Source organism: Drosophila yakuba, chromosome 3R (assembly GCF_016746365.2).
Source record: "Drosophila yakuba strain Tai18E2 chromosome 3R, Prin_Dyak_Tai18E2_2.1, whole genome shotgun sequence".
NCBI lineage: Eukaryota > Metazoa > Arthropoda > Insecta > Diptera > Drosophilidae > Drosophila > Drosophila yakuba.
In genome coordinates this window covers 7,017,560-7,040,066 of record NC_052530.2, presented here as the reverse complement: position 1 = coordinate 7,040,066, position 22,507 = coordinate 7,017,560, and the positions used below count along the sequence as shown (strand labels likewise).

General features: G+C 41.5%; 3 protein-coding genes across 11 annotated transcripts; 2 read left to right on the top strand and 1 right to left on the bottom strand.

Moving 5' to 3' along the window:
• The first annotated feature begins 334 nt into the window (after positions 1–334).
• On the top strand, positions 335–17,026 carry LOC6535802 (signal transducer and transcription activator). Of its 9 annotated transcripts, none has more exons than XM_039375052.2 (10): positions 335–531; positions 10,688–11,101; positions 11,222–12,249; positions 12,317–12,796; positions 12,857–13,114; positions 13,173–13,373; positions 13,440–13,554; positions 14,069–14,338; positions 15,289–15,558; positions 16,160–17,026. In XM_039375052.2, exons 2-8 carry the CDS (start codon positions 10,977–10,979, stop codon positions 14,250–14,252), a joined length of 2,391 nt encoding a protein of 796 aa, XP_039230986.1. In that variant the 5' UTR covers positions 335–531; positions 10,688–10,976; the 3' UTR covers positions 14,253–14,338; positions 15,289–15,558; positions 16,160–17,026. The 9 variants fall into 9 exon arrangements, with proteins under 9 accessions (XP_039230986.1, XP_015047358.1, XP_015047360.1 ...); XM_015191872.3 differs by having other exon boundaries at positions 13,419–13,554; XM_043207099.1 differs by lacking the exon at positions 335–531 and adding an exon at positions 1,511–1,880 and having other exon boundaries at positions 13,419–13,554.
• A 357-nt stretch (positions 17,027–17,383) lies between these two features.
• On the bottom strand, positions 17,384–17,744 carry LOC6535801 (metallothionein-4). The gene is made up of 2 exons (XM_002096388.3): positions 17,653–17,744; positions 17,384–17,589 (listed from the first exon to the last, which is right to left on the bottom strand). The coding sequence occupies exons 1-2, from the start codon at positions 17,675–17,677 to the stop codon at positions 17,474–17,476; spliced, it is 141 nt and encodes a 46-aa protein (XP_002096424.1). The 5' UTR covers positions 17,678–17,744; the 3' UTR covers positions 17,384–17,473.
• Positions 17,745–17,949: 205 nt separating this feature from the next.
• On the top strand, positions 17,950–18,360 carry LOC26536318 (metallothionein-2). Its single transcript, XM_015191870.2, has 2 exons — positions 17,950–18,084; positions 18,162–18,360. Exons 1-2 carry the CDS (start codon positions 18,060–18,062, stop codon positions 18,260–18,262), a joined length of 126 nt encoding a protein of 41 aa, XP_015047356.2. The 5' UTR covers positions 17,950–18,059; the 3' UTR covers positions 18,263–18,360.
• The last annotated feature ends 4,147 nt before the right edge of the window (positions 18,361–22,507 follow it).

Genomic DNA, 22,507 nt, shown 5'->3' with positions numbered 1-22,507 from the left:
AACCTAATCGTACACACCACTCGTTTACTTCTAGACTTATCATAGCGATTTACCCGAACATTTTGTATATTGTGTATTTCCAAATCGATGTCAAGCCGCTGCGACTGTAAAAATAGCCATGAATTTAAGGGTGTTCACCAGCGAAAACATCTTAAGCATATTCTATATAATTCTTGTACGTTAGTGTGTTTTTTATTATTAAAATTTACAAAATTGTTTATATCACCGATTATATAAATCATTTTAAAAACGCGCGCCAATACTTGCGACAGGTGGCAGCTCCAGCGATTGGACGATAACATCTTTTGCGGGGGTGCTGTCTATCGAAATCTCTTGGAAGTCGCGTTCGTAAACTTCGAGTTCTCGTAAAACGAAAACAACTTAATTTTAGTGCGTTTAAAAAGTGATATTTAAATCTAGTTGCCCTGTAATTAGGTGGCCTAACAGCCGTGAGCTGCAGGCGGTGTTACTTTTAGGATAAAAAGGGTTTTTCCCACAACACCTGCCATAACCAAAAAGGCAATCTAAAAGGTGAGTGATTTGATGTGCTGCGCGATTGTGGAATGGATTAATTATTTAAGGCCTATTGATTAGACGGGGCCCATCCTTAAAAAAGCCCTCTCTGAATTTCACCCCCTCTTGATATAAAGGGGGTGGCTTACCCATGCTCGCTTGTTGCTGCGCACAACAGGTGAAAATAAGAAGTCGCTATGTTTATGTGTAGAATACACAAGAGTAGACAAAAAACCATTAATTGTGCCTCTCTGCGACTGGGGTAACCTTGACTTTCGGTGGACAAATCAATCAAATGCAATTAATTACATTGCCAGTGGTGTATTTGTGTGGGTGGGAGCTTATGTGTGTACGGACAACATGCGCAGTCATATCTGCGGCGCCACAGTAATGCGAAAAAGGGTTTAAATCCCCGTTGATAAATGTTTGTTTATCGCAATTAGCTTGGTAAATTGTTTATTCTTTGCTGCCCGCCATTGCTGTTAGGTTAACAGTGCGGCGATGGTTGCAGTCTTGGCTATCCGGGTTTCGAACCATCAAATTTTTTACTACTTCTACTTACTGTTTATCAAATAACTCACAAAATGAAGTGGAAGATAAATCTATTCTAGATATTGAACGTAGTTTGTTTTTAACTCATGTGTTGCTTTTATAACACTTTAAAAGGAAATCCTGCCCTTAAATTTTTGTTCATTAAATCATGCACATATATGTATGTACTTAAAAGAAATTAAGTTTAAAGCACGGAAAATTATATATTATAATTATATTATTATAGTTAGCAAGCCCTTGCTACTTGTCCATTGCTTGCTAACAATTTTTTAGCCCGCTGTTCTATAAAATTAAAGCAAAGGTATTCTAATCAGAATATCCCGGTATGTCAGAAATGTAACGAAAGAATCGATATCTGCAGATGGTATCGATTGTTCACATGTGTCCACAGGCCGATAGTATCGCATGTGGATCGTTTTCGCTCCAACTCTAGAGACGCGGCAGTCGTTTTTTAGCCACTAAAGGGAATTGTTCGAAAGCGGAGCAAATTTTAAGTGCGCAACCAGTTGAATTCTTTTGCAAGTGCACTTTGTCTTTATAAATTCGATTTACAGATAGAATTACCTTTTGTTGAGACTCTAATACCTCTTTAAATTCTCAGTGCGTGTGCGGGTGTGCCTGTGTGCTCCGTCTCCCTCGCACTGCGTCGAGTGTGTTAGTGTGTGCGTGAAGCGAGCGCGATTTAAAAATAAAACGGCAAATACATAATAAAAAATATCGAAGAGCAACAGCGGCAGGCGTACCAACACAAACAAACCGATACCAGCCAGCCGTGTGTTTACATAGTGTTGTGCGCTGGTGTTTGTGTACCAAAGGTAAATAGAAAATAGAAGAAAAAGAGCAACAAATTAAGGGGTGGGGGGTACGTACATAAATGCGTGTGTGGGTGGGAGGACTCCACTGCAATTGTGCACTGCGCAAAAAGTGTGGGTGCTTTCTGGGTGGGTGGGCGTGTGGTGGTTCCGCAAGGCCTTCACGAAGGTTCTCTGCCGTTTAGCCACGAATTCAATGCACCATCATCATGTGTTTCCACTTGACGCTTTATTTATACATCAACAAAATACCCACACACATGCACATGTGTGCTTCATGCTCCTGTTTCCCGGTCTTCTTCTTCCTCGTTCATTGTTGTTTCCTGGAAAGCCCATAAAAACAAAGGCAACAAGAATTTCGAGTGCAATAGCACAAATGGCAGCAACAACAACACTGATATTGAGTATATTAGCTGTTTCCCATCACCGCGTCCCACTCGCTCCCTTGCACAGGAAGAAAAGCGAGTCCATCAACTTTAAATTATATATTTTTAATTTTAAATATAAAATATCTGCTGATTAAAAAATTATGCTCCACCCCTTTTGCATAAATATATATTCAAACCATTTCTATAAGTTATTAATAAATTAAAACCATTTGATGTGGCCCAAAATCAATTATTTATTTACACAAATTTAACTAGTACTCTTAGGATATTTTTCTACGTGTCTGTCTTACGAGGCCCTATCATTCTCATATTCACATGCTACTCTTGCTTTCATACGTCGCCGACTTCTGCGCGCTCAACACTTTTATCTTGCTCGCTGTCGGTCGCTCACTGCCCCTCCTCCGACCCGGGCTTCCCCTCTCTGCACCCTGACTTCTTGGCCTGGCTATAACCCGGCTGGCTCCTACCACTTCTGACAAATTACGATTGTCAGCGACGCCGATGTTAGTTAACCCCTTGGCGTTTCACATTTGATAAACCCGATCGGATTGTTGTGGACACTGTAGATTATCATTGGCCATTGTGAGTCCTCCAATCGATGGTCAGGTGGACGGTCAACAATATTATATAAATACCATATTTATTAACAGTAATTAAAATGCGCTTTTTGTCCCTCTGTATATAATGTTATACGCATGTGATGGGCAAACAAATTATCATTGAAAAACTATATTTTACTTAAGAAAGAAATATATCTAAATTTCAATGGACCCACTATTAATTTTATAATGCTGCGAGTTTTTTTAAACTCTAGGGTACTCAAGGTTTGTTCCCCAATCTTTCCTTCAATATCGTTTTGGAATTCACTCGCCTCAGATGTGAACATATGCAGGAAAGTTTATCGCCACAAATCCAGTCCACATGTGTTTAAAGTTATTTCTGGACCTTCGATATGGCCAGTGCTAATTATTACTCGATTATGCGAATCACTATCCTCAAGCGCAAATCGAGGTCTGCTTCTTATCGGCGACTTTTCTTATTTACTTTGTTACATTGACACCTCGTTATCAAAGTCGTTTATTGCGTTGCATTTAATCGTTGGGGCCGCTGTCGTAACTGGAGCACACTGCTGCCCCATCATTAGATTGGGGGCCTACTGTACTTACACATTGTGCTTGCTTATCGTTGGCAAAATGCTTTTCTAGGTGGTACCCAGAACTAGCGAATCGAAACTCAAATCTGGAATTGCTTCAGCCTCATAAGTAAACTGCGAAGTAAACGGATCTGTGCTTATTATTAAAATGAATCTGACAATATATTTGGACTTAATTGAGGATTAGCAAATTTTTGAGATTTTTTCTTTGCACTTTGCAGATAAGATTAGCCTAAATGACATTCCGTTAAGACTTAACAGTTAAGCAATAAAAGACAATGTTGGGTAGCTGTATTGTTTGATAATCTAAATATCTACAGTCAAATAATCACTTTTCGCACCATTGAGAGCAAACACAAAAGTGATAACTAAGCGATAACCTGACAATTTGGACAAATACATATACCCTACCATTATGTAGATGGTTTTAAAAAACCATGTGCCGACATTCTACAAAGTCGAATATACCCCAATCGATCCGCTGTTTCTCGGTATAGGAAACGAAAACCAACAAACATCGTGCGAAATGTCAGGCGAGCAGCAACGATAAATGATTAGTTTAAAAACACTTGGCGGGGCAAGAGGGTCACTTTGGGTTCGGTTGGGGGTGGTGCAACGGTGGGGTTTCCAATGTCGGAGTACGGCAGACACCCACACAACCACAGGGTAAAGAACACTGAGACATGCTTATTAAACTTTTATGAGTACAAAAACAAATACCACAAACGACACTCGTTTCTCACACAGAAAGCGTGAGTGTGTGTGCGTTGTTTATAAAAAATTGAACAAGAAAAATATAAAATGTACGGCTGGCCGACAAATGTCGAAGCAGCAGAAAGCAAAAAGCGCAAAGAACAGCAAGGAACAACAAAGGCAGAACCCCCACACTTGGGGGATTCGAATCGTCGGTTTTCGGATTGGTCAGAACTTCCAAGGGCCGAGGAAACTGTAGTGACCCTAACCAAAGCTTTACTTGCTCCAATGGCATAACAATCCAACTTTGATACCATGCCCATACAAACTTTCCCTGCCGAGTGCATGACAAATATTCAAATTGGATTGCCCAACTCAAAGAACGCGAGTTTTAAATGTTATATACCAGAACATAAACCAAAACCATAAATTTAAATAAATTGTATTAGTTCTAACATATGTACTTCGAGATCTCTAGATCTATAAAAGGTTGTTGTTAAAAATGCGGATTCTAGTTACAAATGCTGTTATCTTAAATTGGAATCAATAAAAATACGTACATATTTTGTGTGAAATCCTTTTGGAAGTGGAAAACAAGAAAATATACGTAAATAGTACAATGGTTTCTTAAAAATTACTTCTCATTATTAATTGTTAGCTTATCGATATAAAAAGAAATTTGGCTATTTAAGTTCGGCACATAAATGTAATGGTCAAGTTTGGAATACAAATTTCGAATAGAGTCTATACAATTGCGGGATTTATAATGAATCATTTAAATATTATGTTTCCGCGCGGAGAGGTATCACTGTCCCAACTAATTGTCTTACCTTTTATGATACGTAGTTTCAACCAGTCTTATCAGTGCCGGGCTGCTGCCATAAAACTTTCCACTTGCCGCACTTAGATTCCTCGGAGCTTTTCAGTTCGCATGAAAATGGGGATCTTTCTTTCTGGCTATATCTTGTTTATACGCCCACTTTGCAGATAACACGTTTTCCAGAATTTTCGCTGCGGCAATAGGCCAGATATTGTGTGTGCATACTGCTTTCGGGGATTATACTCAATCTGAATCTGCAGATTGTTTATCCAAAAGATTTCGCATCGCAGATATAGAAAGATAAACAAAGTGGCTCGGTGTGGCTTGCCTGGTGCTCGGCGATGTGAGTCATCATCCGCCAACCAAATGCTTATCTAAAACGCGCCTATTCGGCATTAATCACACGACTAAAAGTGCAACGGGGCTGATTCCTCTATCTCCCCCTTTATCTCCTCATTTCTCGTCGTATTTCTTTGCTGTTTGCGATTCGCTTTTTGTTTGCTGAACTAAACGACAGCAAAAAATCAACTTTTGTGTGGGCAGCTGGCTGGCGAGAGCTTGTTGAGAATCTGTATCTCGTGAACACAGATACAACAAGAGAGAACGCTATAGTCAAGTTCCCCGACTATCTGATACCCGTTACTCAGCTAGTGTAAGTGCGAAGGCTAGTTTTTGGCGGTTTGTGGGCGTGGCAAAAAGTTTTTTTGCAAATCGATAGAAATTTACAAGACCAATACAAAAATGAAAAAATATTAAAACATTTTTCAAAAGTGTGGGCGTGGCAGTTTTGGGCGGTTTGTGGGCGTTAGAGTGGGCGTGGCAGCATGATTCGACAACTTGCGCTGCGTCTATGTCCCTGGAGTCTGCATTCCTAATCTCAACTTTCTAGCTTTTGTAGTTCCTGAGATCTCGACGTTCATACGGACGGACAGACGGACGGACAGACGGACATGGCCAAATCGACTCGGCTATTGATCCTGATCAAGAATATATATACTTTATATGGTCGGAAACGCTTCCTTCTGCCTGTTACATACTTTTCAACGAATCTAGTATACCCTTTTACTCTACGAGTAACGGGTATAAAAATATCCACACACGTTCGTACAAATAGGCAAACAATCCGTTGGTCAAGAATGTATGTATGCCATAACAATTGGCACTCAAATGTAAGTGCAGATTACTATGAACTGCGGGTTTTTCCCCGGCGAACGCTGAATTGACTTATATTTTACTTGAATCCGCTGCTTTACATACCTTACAACAAACAACGGATGCAAAAAGCAGCCCAACCAGTTCGCTTTTCACTGCAACTGGCAAACCACTTTCATTATATGCACAGGTTTTTCGTTGTGGAAAATTCAAAGTTCAAGGTCGCAGAAGACACTGGAGTTGCTTTAAGGAGCTGCGTTCGGAAAAATCGAATTTTTAAAATTTGAGAGCTGATTCCTATCTTCTTTAAGCTACTGGAATTGATTGCGCGTACTACTTGACCGGACGCTGTATTGATTATGAAAAATGAGTTCCTTTGCATTATCAGCTCTGAGTACTAGGAAATTGCCATAGGTGCTTTGTGGGATGCCTAGAAACTGTCATATTTCCGGAGCTACGAAAGCGTTTGTTAATCTATACTGCGTGCAATACAATACACATGTTTGCATTGGATATACGGCGATTCTTCGAACGCTCGCCCAAAAGATAGACGTCAATGCAAATTCAAGTTTTGCAACTGAAAACATTTTCGCCGTCGAGAGATCGAAATGAATTTATACATACATTTAAAAAATTTAAAAGCTTCGTTCGTTACATATTTGTTGTGCGGTGGTCGAAATACACTCGTGTTTGCGTGCTTGAGGCGCTTTTGAGGTATGAGTTTTATACACATTTTAAACCCCTGAAGCTCGCCAGCCGCGGGCGTTTCTCATTCACCTCTCCATTTGGCCCAGAACCCCCTGTGGACATGTGTGAACATTTACAACCGCGTATGAATAACGCCGACTAACGTGTTCGCCTGCAACCAACTAAATATACTTCGTATTTCACCCCTGCCCCCCACCGAACAAACACACCTAAATGTGGTCTATATGGCGCTATAAATCGCTAGTGTCCGACGTGCGGGGGATGGGTTCAGTGGGGCTTCAGTAGGTAACTACCGGTTATCGCGGCTTTTGCGGTAAAGTTAATGCCGGCCGATGTTTTATCTCCAAAGCAAAGCAAGGCGAATAACACGCATCATAATAACAGATGATTTTTTCTTTTAAAATTAATTATATTTTGCTATTCGAAATTGCTCGTTTTCTTTTGTGCACATCTACTTTCCAAGTTGTTCCGAGAACTATAGTCAAAAGCATGCTACTAAGGGTTATACAAATTAGAAAAAAATCAAACAACTAAAAAGGTTACATTTTTAAGTAGCGCATGGGCGCATAATTGTTATTTAATTATAAAACCGAAGTTTGAAGTTTGAGGCGCTTATCGCAGGAAGTCCGATAAGTAAAACTTTTAAAAATTTCGCATGAAATGTGCAAACATAAGTAATGAGCAATATTATAATGGCTGAAATATATAATTAAATTAAAATATTATTCTATGCATTAGGCACAAGGTCATGTTTTATCAATTTTCTAAGACTTTGACTCTGCTTAAATGAGCGATTTAATTGAATTTTTTTTCGTAGTGTGCTTTTTTGCTGACGTCACGTGCCGGAGATATTTTTCGCTTTCAGCGCATTCAATACCGAAACTTAAAAAGGCCGCAAAACAATTTTATCGCGTCTGGGTCTGTGCTCGGTTTGTTTGGTCTTTGTTTTTGTTTTCATTGAGCGTTTGCTGCTCGTGCGGTTGGCGAAAGAAACTGGATTTCTTGGGGGCACCATCTCAGAACGAAAATAAAATCGGGCCCAAAAAGGATTTGACTCGATATCAACAAGTTGTTACTAACGCGGTTGTATAAAAAGACACTTCTCATTTGAAATGCGCCTATATCAGTTAGATTGCCGGGAAAATTAAGCTCAGGTCGCTTCGGTCCCAAAAGACAGCACATGACCAAAAACTATTGCAATATGGTAGATGGGAATTCCTCGGCCCCCGAGAGGGGTGGTAGCCACCCGGTCATCCATCCATGCATTTTTGACTCTAATTATGGGGTGCGGTTGGTTATTTCGTTGATAATATACACCGGCGTTTCCCCAATTAAGACCTACGAAGAGGCTATGTGCGTAAATTAACATAATAATTCCATTAACCGAATATCATAATAATATCATTGTGGACAAAGGCATTTTTCGCATTCGGCGGTCAGTAGTTTAGTTTCCCAGTTCCTAATAAACGAAAACTCCAGTCGCTTTTCCGCGAAGCCGTTGAGGGCTATTTAAAGTTAGTAAATTGGCCGATAAGTGGCTTGTACGGTTTTCCACCTAATCCATACGCAATCTTTCATGGCAATTGATTCATCGATGCCTTTTGGTCAACGCGCTATCAGAGCTTGGTAATAATATATGAATACGGCAAATTTCCAGCAAACACTGATTATTCTAACTACTTCAGCGTAATTTTCATATCATTCTTAATGGTTGGCCTTACTTACTTTGACATTCCCCTTCGCGCCTTATCAAGTAAGAGGTTTCGGCTATAAAAGTAGGCAGTCAAATTAGCCAAGCCTTTAGTTGAACTTCTACGATTGATCGGTAAATACCTGTATAAATCAACAATCATCCATTTCACATATAACCATTAATAGCTTGTTTCGCCGTGATTTGTTAATGTTCAGATAGGAAAATGATCTTCCCATAGTGACAATACTGCGATTGGCTTACCCTGGAAAATTGTTTGTAAACAGTCGGCTCGCAGCCGCCTGACAGCCTATGCTCTACTCAGATAACCCAAGTGAGATCAAGAACAATTCCACATAAAGCCGGTCAATCGATCCGAGAAATCAAAACATCCACCAGACCGAGGCTTTCTTTCTGTTTCGTTCGAAGCTTTTCCATTGATAACCCCCGTGCAAGTGACTCACCTCGGATGCAATTGTGTTTCTCTAGTATTTTTGCACCTTTTCAAGCTGATAAATGGAAAAGTACTTCTAAAGGCAGCTATTCTTCGGTACTACTAATAAGAATAAACAAAAACTCTTTTTTTTGCCAACTTGACTGAGTTTCTTCCAGCTGACTTGACACATTAGAGGGGCAACCAAAAGCAAATCAAACCTTGAACCACTTTACTGTGGACTTAAAAGTGCCGAAGGGCAGAACAAGAAAGAAAAGAACAGCAGCCAGCAGCACTGACTTATGAATAGAAAGAAACCTGCCTGCGGACGAATTAAAACTACCTCTCCACACAGTCGCATTGGTTCCATCTACCTAAGCTCTTGACTCCCTGACTCTCGTACCTAGTGAGCCGCACATCCGAACTCGAATGCGGTTCCTGAGGGTCAGGTATCGGCGCGACCTGTTTTGATCATCCACCTCCTCCATCTCTGTAGTCCCTTGTTTGAGCTGCATTTTCGGGCTTGTTTCTGCCATTAGATCCTTATCTAATTTTGTTGCCTGGACTGGAGTCGCCTGGAAGTGGACTGGTTTGCCTTGCTTACACCACTCTTTCAACTTTTTCGTTTTCTTGGGCCATTCATATTTGCTACGTGAGCGTCCCGCTGGCCTTTTTTCCGGGTAACTACAGAAATTAGCGTATCGACCACAAAAACAAACACGTTTCGGTTCGGGTTTGGCTTTCGGGTCTATGAGTCTGGACCCTGCGTCTGGATTACCACTTATTTACGGTCACGTTTCGACGCCGAGGAATTGTCGCCGGACTTGTGCACTTGGCCAAGAACTGCGGCTCGTTGGAGAAGGGCTCCACCGGTTGCCAACGCCGTCGCCACCGCCACCGCTACCGCCACCAGGCTGCCTTATCAGCACTATTTAGCATGGCCATAAAGAGTCATATTCCCCACGGATCGCACTCGGACTCGCCCGGAGGTGCAATTAATTTTCACACCTGTTGTTCGGGACGTCTCGAATTCACCTCACGCGTTGCTTTGCCTCGTTTTTGTTTACTTTATCACTTGCGTGCGAGCTGGTTTTTCTCGGTGTGTTTGTCATTTGCAATAATTTTTCGTTATGGTAATAAAAGACTAAAGCCAGCATGGTCGCATTAATTCAGCTCTTTACTGCTCTCATAAAGTATTGTTCTATGAGCTGGGAGATCTGCTTCCTTCTCTAAAATTATACAGCTCATTACATTTCCATTACCTAAATTGAAAACATTTCATTTAGCATTGGTCTTATTTAAGAAACCTAACGTACACAAACTTATCATTTATATCAACCTACGAAGTAACATATAGGTCTTCCTTTAAAAATTTCAGTTTTGAACAATGTAAATAAGTTTCGAATGTAAACAAGCGAATTATCAGTTCTTTATGATGTGTAATACCATGGAAGGCGTAACAAAGATGTGTTACTGATTAACATTTACTTTACCTTTCGATATGACACAAACACGACTATGCTTATTGTTAATATTTGACCGAGGGGAGACCCAAACCTTGATAGATAAGTCAACAATTGGCCGTCTATATGGGTATACGGCTTTGAGTACGAGCTGCAGTGCAAATATTATTGAAAGTCGCACTGGGGTCGCATCTACGAATCGCACAAAACCATAGCGTCATCACATCACATATTAATCCAATATTAGGAGACATTATCTTGCCTAAACATCGCACTTACCCTCATGTACATATGCTTGTGTATTTATAGTTTCCTCCTCCTAACCATACTAAATTCAAACCAAGTCAGAAAAACACGATCTAGTTCGCATGTATGCAAGTGCATTTTATGGAGACTCATTTGCCTGTGGAAGCCAGCAGGACATTGATCGGCCCAAGAGCCAGCTCATAAAGTCCCATAACAGAAACTGAAAAACTGAATCCGAACCAGAATAAGAACCCCAACCGTTGCACTGATCACCATACACATTCAGCTGTCACAGCTTAGCATCCAAAATCACTATACCACCATCATCATATCCATCGGGTAGAGCAAGAGCATGAGCTTGTGGAAGCGCATCTCCAGCCATGTCGACTGCGAGCAGCGTATGGCGGCTTACTACGAGGAGAAGGGTCTGCTCGAGCTGCGCCTCTGCTTGGCACCCTGGATCGAAGACAGGATAATGTGAGTAGAGTGGGGTGTTGGGGGTATGGGGTGATTGAAGTCAGCAGCAGCATACGAGCAAAAGGTCCTCTTTGGTCTTTTTAGAAAGCATAGTCTAATGAATCTTTTTTATCCCTGTAGGTCCGAGCAAATAACGCCCAACACTACCGACCAGTTGGAGCGAGTGGCCCTCAAGTTCAACGAAGATCTGCAGCAAAAGCTTCTGTCCACGCGCACCGCCAGCGACCAGGCCCTCAAGTTCCGGGTGGTGGAGCTTTGCGCCCTCATCCAACGGATCTCCGCTGTCGAGTTGTACACGCATCTGCGGAGCGGCTTACAAAAAGAGTTGCAGTTGGTCACCGAAAAGAGCGTGGCTGCCACCGCAGGCCAATCAATGCCGCTAAATCCCTACAACATGAACAACACGCCCATGGTTACTGGCTACATGGACCCCAGTGAACTGCTGGCGGTGTCCAACAGCTGCAATCCGCCTGTTGTTCAGGGCATAGGCCCCATCCACAATGTGCAAAATCCAGGCATAGCCTCTCCAGCCCTCGGAATGGTCCCGCCCAAGGTGGAGCTGTACGATGTTCAACATCAGATCATGCAGGCCCTCAATGATTTTGGCAACTGTGCCAATGCATTAAAACTGCTTGTCCAGAACTATGGCTACATGCTGAACTCCACATCCTCGCCGAACGCAGAAGCTGCCTACAGAAGTCTAATCGATGAAAAGGCGGCCATCGTGCTCACAATGCGTCGCAGCTTTATGTATTACGAGACGCTCCACGAGTTGGTCATAAACGAGCTCAAGAACTGGCGTCACCAACAAGCGCAAGCTGGAAACGGAGCTCCCTTTAATGAGGGCTCCCTGGATGACATCCAGCGCTGCTTTGAGATGCTCGAGACCTTTATCGCACACATGTTGGCTGCCGTTAAGGAGTTGATGCGCGTACGTCTGGTAACCGAAGAGCCCGAGCTCACACATCTGCTCGAGCAGGTGCAAAACGCGCAGAAGAACCTGGTATGCTCCGCCTTTATTGTCGACAAACAGCCCCCGCAAGTGATGAAGACTAACACACGCTTCGCAGCGTCTGTGCGTTGGCTAATCGGCTCCCAGCTCGGCATCCACAACAATCCACCCACAGTCGAGTGCATCATAATGTCAGGTAACTATCTGTGCGCTTTTTACTGCCCAGTATATAAACCTAACGCTTCCCCTTTTCACATTCACAGAGATACAGTCGCAACGGTTCGTCACGCGCAATACACAGATGGATAATAGTAGCCTCTCCGGTCAATCATCGGGCGAGATTCAAAACGCCTCTAGCACCATGGAGTATCAGCAAAACAACCATGTTTTCTCCGCCAGCTTCCGAAACATGCAGCTAAAGAAGATCAAGCGGGCAGAAAAGAAAGGCACTGAGAGCGTTATGGACGAGAAATTCGCCCTGTTCTTCTACACCACCACCACAGTAAACGATTTCCAGATCCGGGTGTGGACCCTGTCCTTACCGGTGGTGGTGATTGTGCACGGCAACCAAGAGCCCCAGTCTTGGGCTACCATTACCTGGGACAATGCGTTTGCGGAGATTGTGCGCGATCCCTTCATGATTACCGACCGCGTTACCTGGGCCCAGCTGTCAGTCGCGTTGAACATCAAATTCGGATCTTGTACAGGGCGTTCTTTGACTATAGATAACCTGGATTTCCTATGTGAGTTCGATCTCCGTTATTTGTTGACGGTCTTGATCTATATTTTCGTTTTCTTTACAGACGAGAAACTCCAGCGTGAGGAGCGATCTGAGTACATTACGTGGAACCAGTTCTGTAAGGAGCCCATGCCTGACCGGTCATTTACATTCTGGGAGTGGTTCTTTGCCATCATGAAACTCACCAAAGATCACATGTTGGGCATGTGGAAAGCAGGTTGCATTATGGGCTTCATCAACAAGGCCAAGGCTCAGGATGATCTGTTGCGTTCAGTCTATGGTATTGGGACTTTCCTGCTCCGCTTCTCCGACAGCGAGCTCGGTTTGTTAAAATTACTTACCAAAAAAGATCTCCAAAAACAATAACAATATAACTACAGGTGGAGTCACTATCGCCTACGTAAACGAAAATGGACTGGTCACCATGCTGGCGCCATGGACTGCACGTGATTTTCAGGTGCTGAACCTGGCCGATCGCATTCGCGATCTAGATGTGCTTTGCTGGCTGCATCCTAGCGATCGCAACGCGAGTCCCGTGAAGAGGGACGTCGCCTTTGGTGAGTTCTACTCAAAGCGTCAAGGTAAGAATGCAATCAAAGATAACACGGTCCAACACTCCTAATCAGAACCTGAACCCCTCGTTCTAGATCCCGTGACCGGTTATGTGAAGAGCACATTGCACGTTCACGTTTGTAGCAATGGAGACAATGGATCTACAAGTGGAACTCCGCATCATGCTCAGGAAAGCATGCAACTGGGAAAGTAAGTTTTGGAAGCCGACGCTACAGCTATGACGCCAAATCGACCGTCAACAACCAAAAAAAAAAACAATAAACCATTTATTAACTATTGCGTTTATACTTGGCTTAAAAGCTTGAGTGGAGAGCTAATGTTTGGGCCGAGATGATCGATAAAGCCTCTATGTCATGGCTGATTCGCCCTATTTGTTTCTGCTTGTATGCTTTAATTTACGTTGATTATGATTATGTTTTTGACCAAAAAGTTTAATCAGATTGCAATACTTGGAATTCGAAAAAAACGTTGTAAAGAGGCAAAAAGTTTTAACCGAATGCGTTGGTTCCCAACTAACCCGAACTTGAGGCTCTTTTCTTAACAAACTAATAAAATTATTTGGGAACTTTATTTGAGCTCTTTGAGATGCCTCCATGTCACTTGTCTCTACTTACTTGTACTTACACAGAAACTTACCTACCCTACTCTTTGTTTATTTTCATTTTCCACCTTTGCGGCTAATGATTTTTTGGTGATGGTTTAGTATCTCGCCACAAAGCGGCATCACTTTCTATAGCCCAACCCGACTTGAGGAATCAGATTCCGATGCTAGCGAAACGGCCGAGGCCCTAGCGAGCATTGTGAAAAGCGCTCAACCCAACGATCCTGTGATAAGTGAAATCACTGAAGCCTTATTGACATACAACTATAGACAGTACGTTTACTGATGACGTTTATTGATCATATGCTGTGCCACCGCCTACACCCGATGGCTGGGTACTGGGCGCTAGTTGAATGTGCCATTTACCGAAAGGTATAACATTTTAGTTAAGTTTCGCATTCAAATCACTGAATTCAGATCACTGCAACCCGTTCACTCGTTGATAATTCCTGCGCTCTAGTCCGCATTCACTCACGCCCAAATAGCGCTCTCATCCGATCGATCCGACCTGACCGCCATCTCCCAGTTTCCCTAATCGAATTGCAGTTGGCTACTTCATTCTCATTTCATTGCATCGCCTCAGTCTTCCCCTGATTCAAAAATTTCAGATGGGCTCTCGAATGAGATAACTCTTATCTCTTAATTACTTACGTTTCGTTTTGTGTTACGAGATTCTTTTATATTTTTCACTTTAAAGTATTGCCATCTCTTTAAACTTTTCAGCAACAACTCGATCAATTTTGTAAGATATATGAAAAAAATTTTAAAATCATGCCCTCTAACCTTTATATTTACCCTTCTCCTTTTCCGCTTTGAACGCAGCTTGCAGAATAGCACCATCATGCACCTATAAATCCAATCTAAACCAATCTGACTTAAAAAAATCCAGCGACATAGGGGGTTTCAGATTGAAAGAAAATAATAAAATTGACAAGTGTTTAAAATTGATTGCTACATTAGATTCCTACGTGCCCATTTTTAAGGGTCGTTCGATTACTTGCATGTTCGTTGCTGTTGTCTCTTTTATTACGAACTTAGCTCAATTTGATGTTATTGTTATTATATTAAATGTTAAGTGAAACTGCATTCTAAATTGTTGGGGATTAGCTTTCATTAAAACTTGCGCAACATTTCTCAAGTACAAATATGTAATAAGTTGAGCACTTCTGTCATTTCATTATATTATGCCTTCATATAATGCATCTATCCCACCTTTTCTTTGGATCGCCTGCATGATTTTGATTTAATACATTCCGGTTCTTTATTATTTATTAACGTTTTCTTTTCTAATTTTACAAAACTTTATTCGAAACCTCTTATAGTGGTGACTTTGGAATGGCGGACTTCGATACGATTACAAACTTTGAGAACTTTTGAAACTATTACCACTATAGAAGCCTACATATAATCGAAATCAAATAAACTCCTGAACGTGTGCCGCTATCTTGGAAGTTCGACGATGCCGATTCCGCCACCTCAACGATATAAACGATCTGGCGCATGACTCATTGTGCTAATCTAAAGTTTTATTTAATGTTATTTAGATGTTATTATTAAATTTGGGAGTGCATCGTAGTGGAAGGTTTTGATTGGTACGTATTTTATATCTTGATATTATTCCACCTCAAAACTCACTAAAACGCACTAAGATTTTCCTAGCACTTCGGGTTAGATCAAAAAGAACGAAAGAATGTTGAAGTAAAATGTTTATACCTAGCAAATTCATAGAGAAAATATAAATTGTAACGAAGAGGTTTATTATACTACGTACTAAATAGTCGCGATTGTCCAGTTAATTGTTTATCGTGTTTTGAGCGTTATTCGTCGTTTTATGCTGTATACAAACGTTATACACAAATAAACTAGAGAAAGGATATGGATTCCGGCAGGGAAGTGAGTTGGTTTCAATGGTCATGGATCCGTTTGCTTTTAAAGCTAGCTAGAAGAGTTGAAACTCCGTACAGGGAACGAAACAAATTACGAATTTACATGCAAAATATCTATATATATTTATATACGTATATATGTACACAAGCTCTTTCTTGACGCAGATGGTGAAACTATTTTTAAAAACAAGTTAGCCGTGTATTTTAAATGTTACTCGTGTACCTACTACTTGCGTCTAAGAACTAACTATTTTCGTAGGTTTTCGTTTATATATTTTATATTGAACTCTTACCTTTTTCCTTGCAGCTTTTTGTGAAACGCCAAAACACAGAACAACATCAACAACAATTAGATCTAGCAGATCAATGCATGCGCACCTCAACACAAATACTTTCAGCTCACAGCCAGAACATTGTCTATATAATATATCGTGATTATGATTGTGTCTGACTTAAGCAGAATTTAGAATTTCTGTGTTGTATAAACCTTTAGAATGTGTCCGCATGTTGTTTTATATTTTTATATATACCTTTTATATATGTATACATATGATTTCAATTTTGCATATGACGTGTTCGTCTGTGACAAAGCATTACGTTTAAATTAAACTGACGAGAGAATCGGTTTAGTTAGTGAGTAACTATTTGTTGAATCGAAATTTTTGATTTTGATTTTAATTTTAATCGCCTAATTTTAAAACTTGGATATACAAATTACTTCGCGTGCTAAGCCTATGTTAAACGAAAGATGAAAAACAATCAACGAAAGCAGCAACGCCGATATTGATTGCTTTAATTTTAGTTATAATCTAAGTAACATTGAATTGCTTTATGTAACCCCTCCTTTATTGGCTTCCAATGCTGAAAATGCGCAAAAATTTAAACTAATCAATGTATATTTTTTTTTAACTTGTTTGTTTGAGTCATCTGGGCAGAGTTTGCAATGCATTTCAAATGCGCCACATGCAATTGCCTTTTTAGTCAGCTATTAGAGACACGAGGACCATATTACGTTTGTATGAGAGATCATAAACATAATCATTTATCTATGTAACCAACAACAATAACACAATACTACACTTAGCTTTGTACGCGAACCTTAAGAATTTTATAAGACTTAAGTACACCCCAAAAAAATATACAATTCAATAAACATAAACCACTTAAATGTGAACGAGAGCGGATTTCCTTCTGTGTACTCACAATTTGCGAAACAATATGTAATAATGTGTACGTAAAATTTTAATGTTTCATTATGAAAGCTATTGCACACACACATTCCCAAAAAACTCTAAACAAACACCACATAACACACAGATACACACAAATACACACGAGAGACGCTCGCCAAAAACAATGTTGATATTTGGATACTTTGATTGTCCTGTACTCACGGTGTACTTGAATTAAATGTGTACATGGTGTAAGTGTTTTAAATGTAATTTCAAACGCTAATTGGGTGTGCAGTTTCTAAAGCTAAAGTGGGAAACTATTCTTGTCAAAATGGCCAATAAAGATTTGATTTTAAACATTAGTTTGAAGTGATTGTGTATTTATTTTGATTCCATGCCGACGGGTTATATGTATATCACACAGATGAGCTTGAGAAGGGTTCTTTTATCTAATTGGATATCTTGGTGGAGCAGCACTTGGCTTTGGGTCCGTTCTTGCAGGAGCACTGGCAATGCTGGCTGCAGGCGCAGTTGTCGCCGCACTTGGTAGCGGAGCACTGGCAGTCTGAGAATTTAATCCGGAAATAAGCAGCCGCACTGGATTAACCAGGATTAATTGTATACTCACTTGTTCCACAAGCCTTGCAACCCATTATGTGATTTTTATTTGGTTTTTGTTTATATTAAAATAAACCCGATTCACTTAGCCGTAAGGTATCACTGTTTGATGATTGTCGCCTGGAGGTGCAGCATTCTTATAGTGCTTCCACTGCTTTGCGCACCACCAATTCGATTCTCGTTATCAGGGCGTGTGCAAATCGCTTTATCATCGCCGGGCATAAAAGGAATTATGTTTTTGCGCACGCCGATCGAACTGCACACGGCTTTCTTATCTTATCGGGCAGCACGGCCCACAGTTTCGACTGGACTGGATTGGGTATAAAGAGGAGAGTTTCCCACCCAGAAGGCATCAAAAAGTTTAAAAGCTTCGAAGACTTGAAAACACCGCAACAAGCAAACCAAACAACCAACAAGATGCCTTGCAAGGGATGTGGAAACAGTAAGTACCAGTCACCCTAAATGGGGAAACTTATATATTATAAAGTTATACTAATATAATGAAATCTCCACCTTCAGACTGTCAGTGCTCAGCCGGAAAGTGCGGCGGTAACTGCGCCGGAAACAGCCAATGCCAATGCGCCGCCAAGACGGCAGCCAAGTGCTGTCAGGCCAAGTGATTCCCGACTACTTTTGGATTAGGTTAATTAGTTTCTTATAGTTGTTACAAATCATCGACTGACACTGAATAAACCCTATTATAATGTGGTTATCTTAATTTATTATGACTTAATTCCTAGGGAAGTGGATATTTAGCAATTCCAGTGATATCTTGCAATTTGAATCCCTTCAAAAATTAAAAAATGATGCTACATTGGCAAAAGGATACACTATGGTTGAATGATGCGACCAGCAGAGAGCATTATTGCAGAGTCAACTCTCTAGCTCCTAAAGTTTCCGAGATCTCTTATGTTTATACGGATGGACGCACAGTCAATCATAGTCTGGCACAGCTAAAGATTCGGAATATAATAATATAAAATATAAGAACTGTCGGAAGCAAACGTGTTTTATATTAAGTGGACTAAAATGATAAAGCTTTATTAAAATGAAATCGTAAAATTTATTTTCAAATTATAAAATTGTTATCTTACTAATTCCGTCCTCCCTTAATAGAGTAATCAGTGATCGAAATATTGTGGAAACATTCATTAATCCTACACATTCTAAGCCTTATTATAAGTTCATTTCGCTTGCCTCTAAAGTAGCTCTAAAATCCTCATAAGTAAATGGAGAAAACAACTCAAACATTTTCAGGCATTTGTAACGGAAGTCTTTATTCCAGGCCCCACTTTGGGCATAAGTTTATAATCTACGGGGTTTATTTAATTTGCAGCGAAGCAAAACAGCTCGCTACCACTTTCTATGGCCCATTTAGCCAAGTGTGGGGCAGGTGCGTTAGTTGAAGGGCCATCAGCCGACAGAGAAGGGGACTCGAGTCGCCGCAGTCTTTAAATGTGCAACTTGGAGGGGCCACTGCTGGCAGTGGCGAGCGGCGAATGCATGTCTGAGTGCCACAGTCGTGTCCTTGCCACACTGCTCGGAAGAGTCCTTTAGGATGCGTGCCGTAAACAGGTTGATATGGCAGGATGGCAGGCAAGTGGTTAAACATCTGGCAGATTGAAAGCCGTGAAGGACACGCTGTCTGTCTGTCAATTTTCATTCGAAAGATGCATTAAGCGCGCTAATTGCAGTTGACAATCTTATTTAACAGCCAGCCAAATTGGGGAATTGCCGAGTCCGGGTGCCAGGGTAATCTAGTTGGATATCCTTGGAGCTTAGCTCTAGGCCGAAATTTCCATTTCAGCGATTTAATAACGTTAAGCGGCGGAAATGGAATCGCGCCAGGTAACTGCTCACTGCTAACTGATTTTTGCTTTGCTTTTTCCGCCAAGTCATCAAAGTTAATTCGTATGGGTGGAAGTTGGAGCTATGATGTTTTGACATCCATTTCCCGCTTCGAAATGCCAGTCAGCCGTTTCGCCTTGCTTTGCTCTATTTGCTTTGTTCTGCTTCCTGGCCGGAAATTCGTGTCACACCATTTGCCAGTTTCTCCTGATAAAGTGACACGTCGGCATTGAAAGTTGCAGGCTGCAAGTGGGTCACGCGATGCGTTTAAATCTCGGCTTAGGGGCGCATACGCGGCTTAAGCAGTGACGCACAGGGGACGTATACGCGACGCCTTTTTGTGGGCACTCTTAAAGCGCAAACGCAAACAGTTAATTACGGCATTAAGTTTTCATGTCGCAACGAAGTGAAACGAAGCGAAACGGAAACAACTGCATTGCGGACACTTCGTGAGGACTTTGTCGCCAGCCGAAAGGCGAAAAAGGCCGAGGCGCCCGGCGCATCACTTATGCATAAGAACATTTTAACTTTTTGTTGGCCACTTTCGACCCTCGACGGGATCAGGAATCAGGGATAAGGGATTGGGGAATGGGGATGCAAAATACGGCACACAGTATTCCGGAAACAGGGGACAAGGGACACGGGCTCGTGTTTATCTTTGCGTGTGAATCTCGCCTCCTGGCAGTGTAAAGTTGCTCTACGGTGAATTCAAATTATCCACACAAGTGACGAGACGTTTTTGGCCGGCAACGAAACATAAATTAATGAAATGCACAAAAACTGCGAAGCCACCGTCACCCGACCGTTTTGTGTGCAAATATTCTTAATAATTTATTACAATTTGTTTGCTAAGCGCTTCGAAACTTTCCTGAACTTTTCAACATAAATTAACAGATTAGTCAGCAGCCGTCGGGTCGAGTGGCAGACTCTATGCCCCAACGCCACCCAATTCAAGCCAGAAGCCGGTTGACCCAAAAGCCCCAGGAAAACCCAAGCAGACTAGGCCCAGACAGGTTCGGCCTCAGTTTTGGCTCACCTGTTCCGGTGCCCCTGCGTTTATTTCCATCTCCCAACGAGCTGGGAAAACTTTGCACCAGCACGCACAGAGGTGCGCTTGTGATCCAACAGCTGTGGCTAACACTATAAATCTTGGCCAATTTGCAAATCTCTCCAGCCGCTTCTCGTGGCTTGGTGGTCAGGATCCCGTGGTTGTCCATAAAATATTCATTTTTAATTTGTTTCATTTGCTGACCCCTCAAAGAAATGTTTGCACATATATTTACATGTATGTATAGAAATATCTCTTCAACATTTAGAATTAAGTTATTTAAAATCGATTGCTGGCTATACTGTGTTTTAAAGTGTCAGAGCAATTTAACGCTATAATAATCAATACTATACTATAATAATCAATAAAATAATAAATAATTTATTACTCTATTAGTAATTAAGAGTCAAATTATTACTTGTTTTTTATTTAGTTATAGCAAACATAAGCATCCAATGGTATTAAGCAACAATGGACATTCTTTCACTGAAGTTCAACAAAGTTATTTATTTTCGTTTATTACTTTTCTGAAACCTATCATCACTTTAAGCATTTAGGTTGGGAAATGAGAACTGTCGACATAGACATTCAATTGATATGGTTGTTCACGTTCGCGTACAAGTTGAAGTCCCAGGTGCGTAATCAAACAGGACCTCCCACCACCCACCACCCATCAGGTGGGTGGCCTTGGGGGCCGCCTGTCTGCCAGGTCGCTTATCAATCGCTTTGGCGGCACTTTTCCATTTTTTGTTCGATTCGTGTTCAGTTTTCGGTTGCCACTGATTTCCCAAAGCACTTTAAGACCCTGAAACTGGGTACACGGGTCAGGGGTCAGGTGTCGTGAGTTGTGGGTCAGGAAGAGAGTAAATGTGTCACCTCATGATTGCCATAACTAAGGCCAAGCAAACCCATTAGGGCGGCACATCCTGCGGTTGCAGGAAGTCCTTTGCCCTCTGTTAACAGCAATTTCATATGCACGACTGCACCATTACACAATGTGTCAGCCATTGCAAAGACAAAGGCGGGCCCAGGACACGCCTCCAATGCCCAATCTACAGTCCCCGCCTGTCCATTCGCCTGACAGTCGAGCCAACAAACAAAATTACAGTTTTGTCCTTGTTGACCATTAGATTTATTATAAAACTTTAATGCAACTTTCGCAGCACATGCATGCCGGTGTATGGGTGTGTGTGTGTTAATGCCGTAATGTTGTTAATTAAGTGAACATGGCAACCGCCCTGACCTGGCAGCTGTCCAGTATGTACATATCCTGTTCTGGCCACCGCCCCCTTTAAAATCCATCCCTGCCACCTGTCAGTTGCAACCGGAGAATTTCAGAGGAAGAGCCCAGGGCTCCAGGACTTCAGGACTCCAGAGCTCCACGTCTGCATGGGTCAGGGAAAAATGCAGAGTGTCAGCGACGATTCCAAAGCATTTCCGAATGCCATCCGACGGAGCGTTGGGTCAGTCCGTGCCTCATTACCTAACTGTGCACGTGCACAAATCAATCTGGCTCTGCAAAGCTCGTTCTTTAGCAGCCAAGCTAAAAACAATCATACGACACGTTGTCCAAACGGCAATCAAAGTCAACTGCTTTCAGTGCAGAAGAAAATCTCACACTGGACGGAATTTACGATGTGGAGAATTTTTTAATTTGCTGTTGGTAAGAATTGAAATTTTCAAATCTATTTCTATGCATAAATATAAATTTAACTGTAAAGTTGTACACATGCCGGGACATATAAACCCGCTGTAGCACATTGTTATTGTGGAAGAGGCTCAATTGTTTTACCGTAAGTTTAATGTCACGATACGAATAAAAATGAAATGTTTTTCTGTGTAAAAAAAACAGTTAGGGTACGAGGATGTCGTGGTATGTTTTAATAAGCAATGGCTTAGGAGGATCCTGAAGGATGTCACCTTGGGTGCTTCAGTTTCTGAGGCATGCAGCCACTCATCCAGCCACCCA

Excerpts from the sequence above, each read along its gene's own strand:
- LOC26536318 (XM_015191870.2), top strand. The coding sequence starts at position 18,060 with ATGCCTTGCAAGGGATGTGGAAACA. Across the intron at positions 18,085-18,161 it reads TTGCAAGGGATGTGGAAACA|ACTGTCAGTGCTCAGCCGGA; the intron begins GTAAGTACCAGT and ends CTCCACCTTCAG.
- LOC6535802 (XM_015191872.3), top strand. The coding sequence starts at position 10,977 with ATGAGCTTGTGGAAGCGCATCTCCAGCCATGTCGACTGCGAGCAGCGT. Across the intron at positions 12,797-12,856 it reads AGATAACCTGGATTTCCTAT|ACGAGAAACTCCAGCGTGAG; the intron begins GTGAGTTCGATC and ends TTTTCTTTACAG. Across the intron at positions 13,374-13,418 it reads GTTCTACTCAAAGCGTCAAG|AACCTGAACCCCTCGTTCTA; the intron begins GTAAGAATGCAA and ends ACTCCTAATCAG.
- LOC6535801 (XM_002096388.3), bottom strand. The coding sequence starts at position 17,677 with ATGGGTTGCAAGGCTTGTGGAACAA. Across the intron at positions 17,590-17,652 it reads TTGCAAGGCTTGTGGAACAA|ACTGCCAGTGCTCCGCTACC; the intron begins GTGAGTATACAA and ends TTAAATTCTCAG.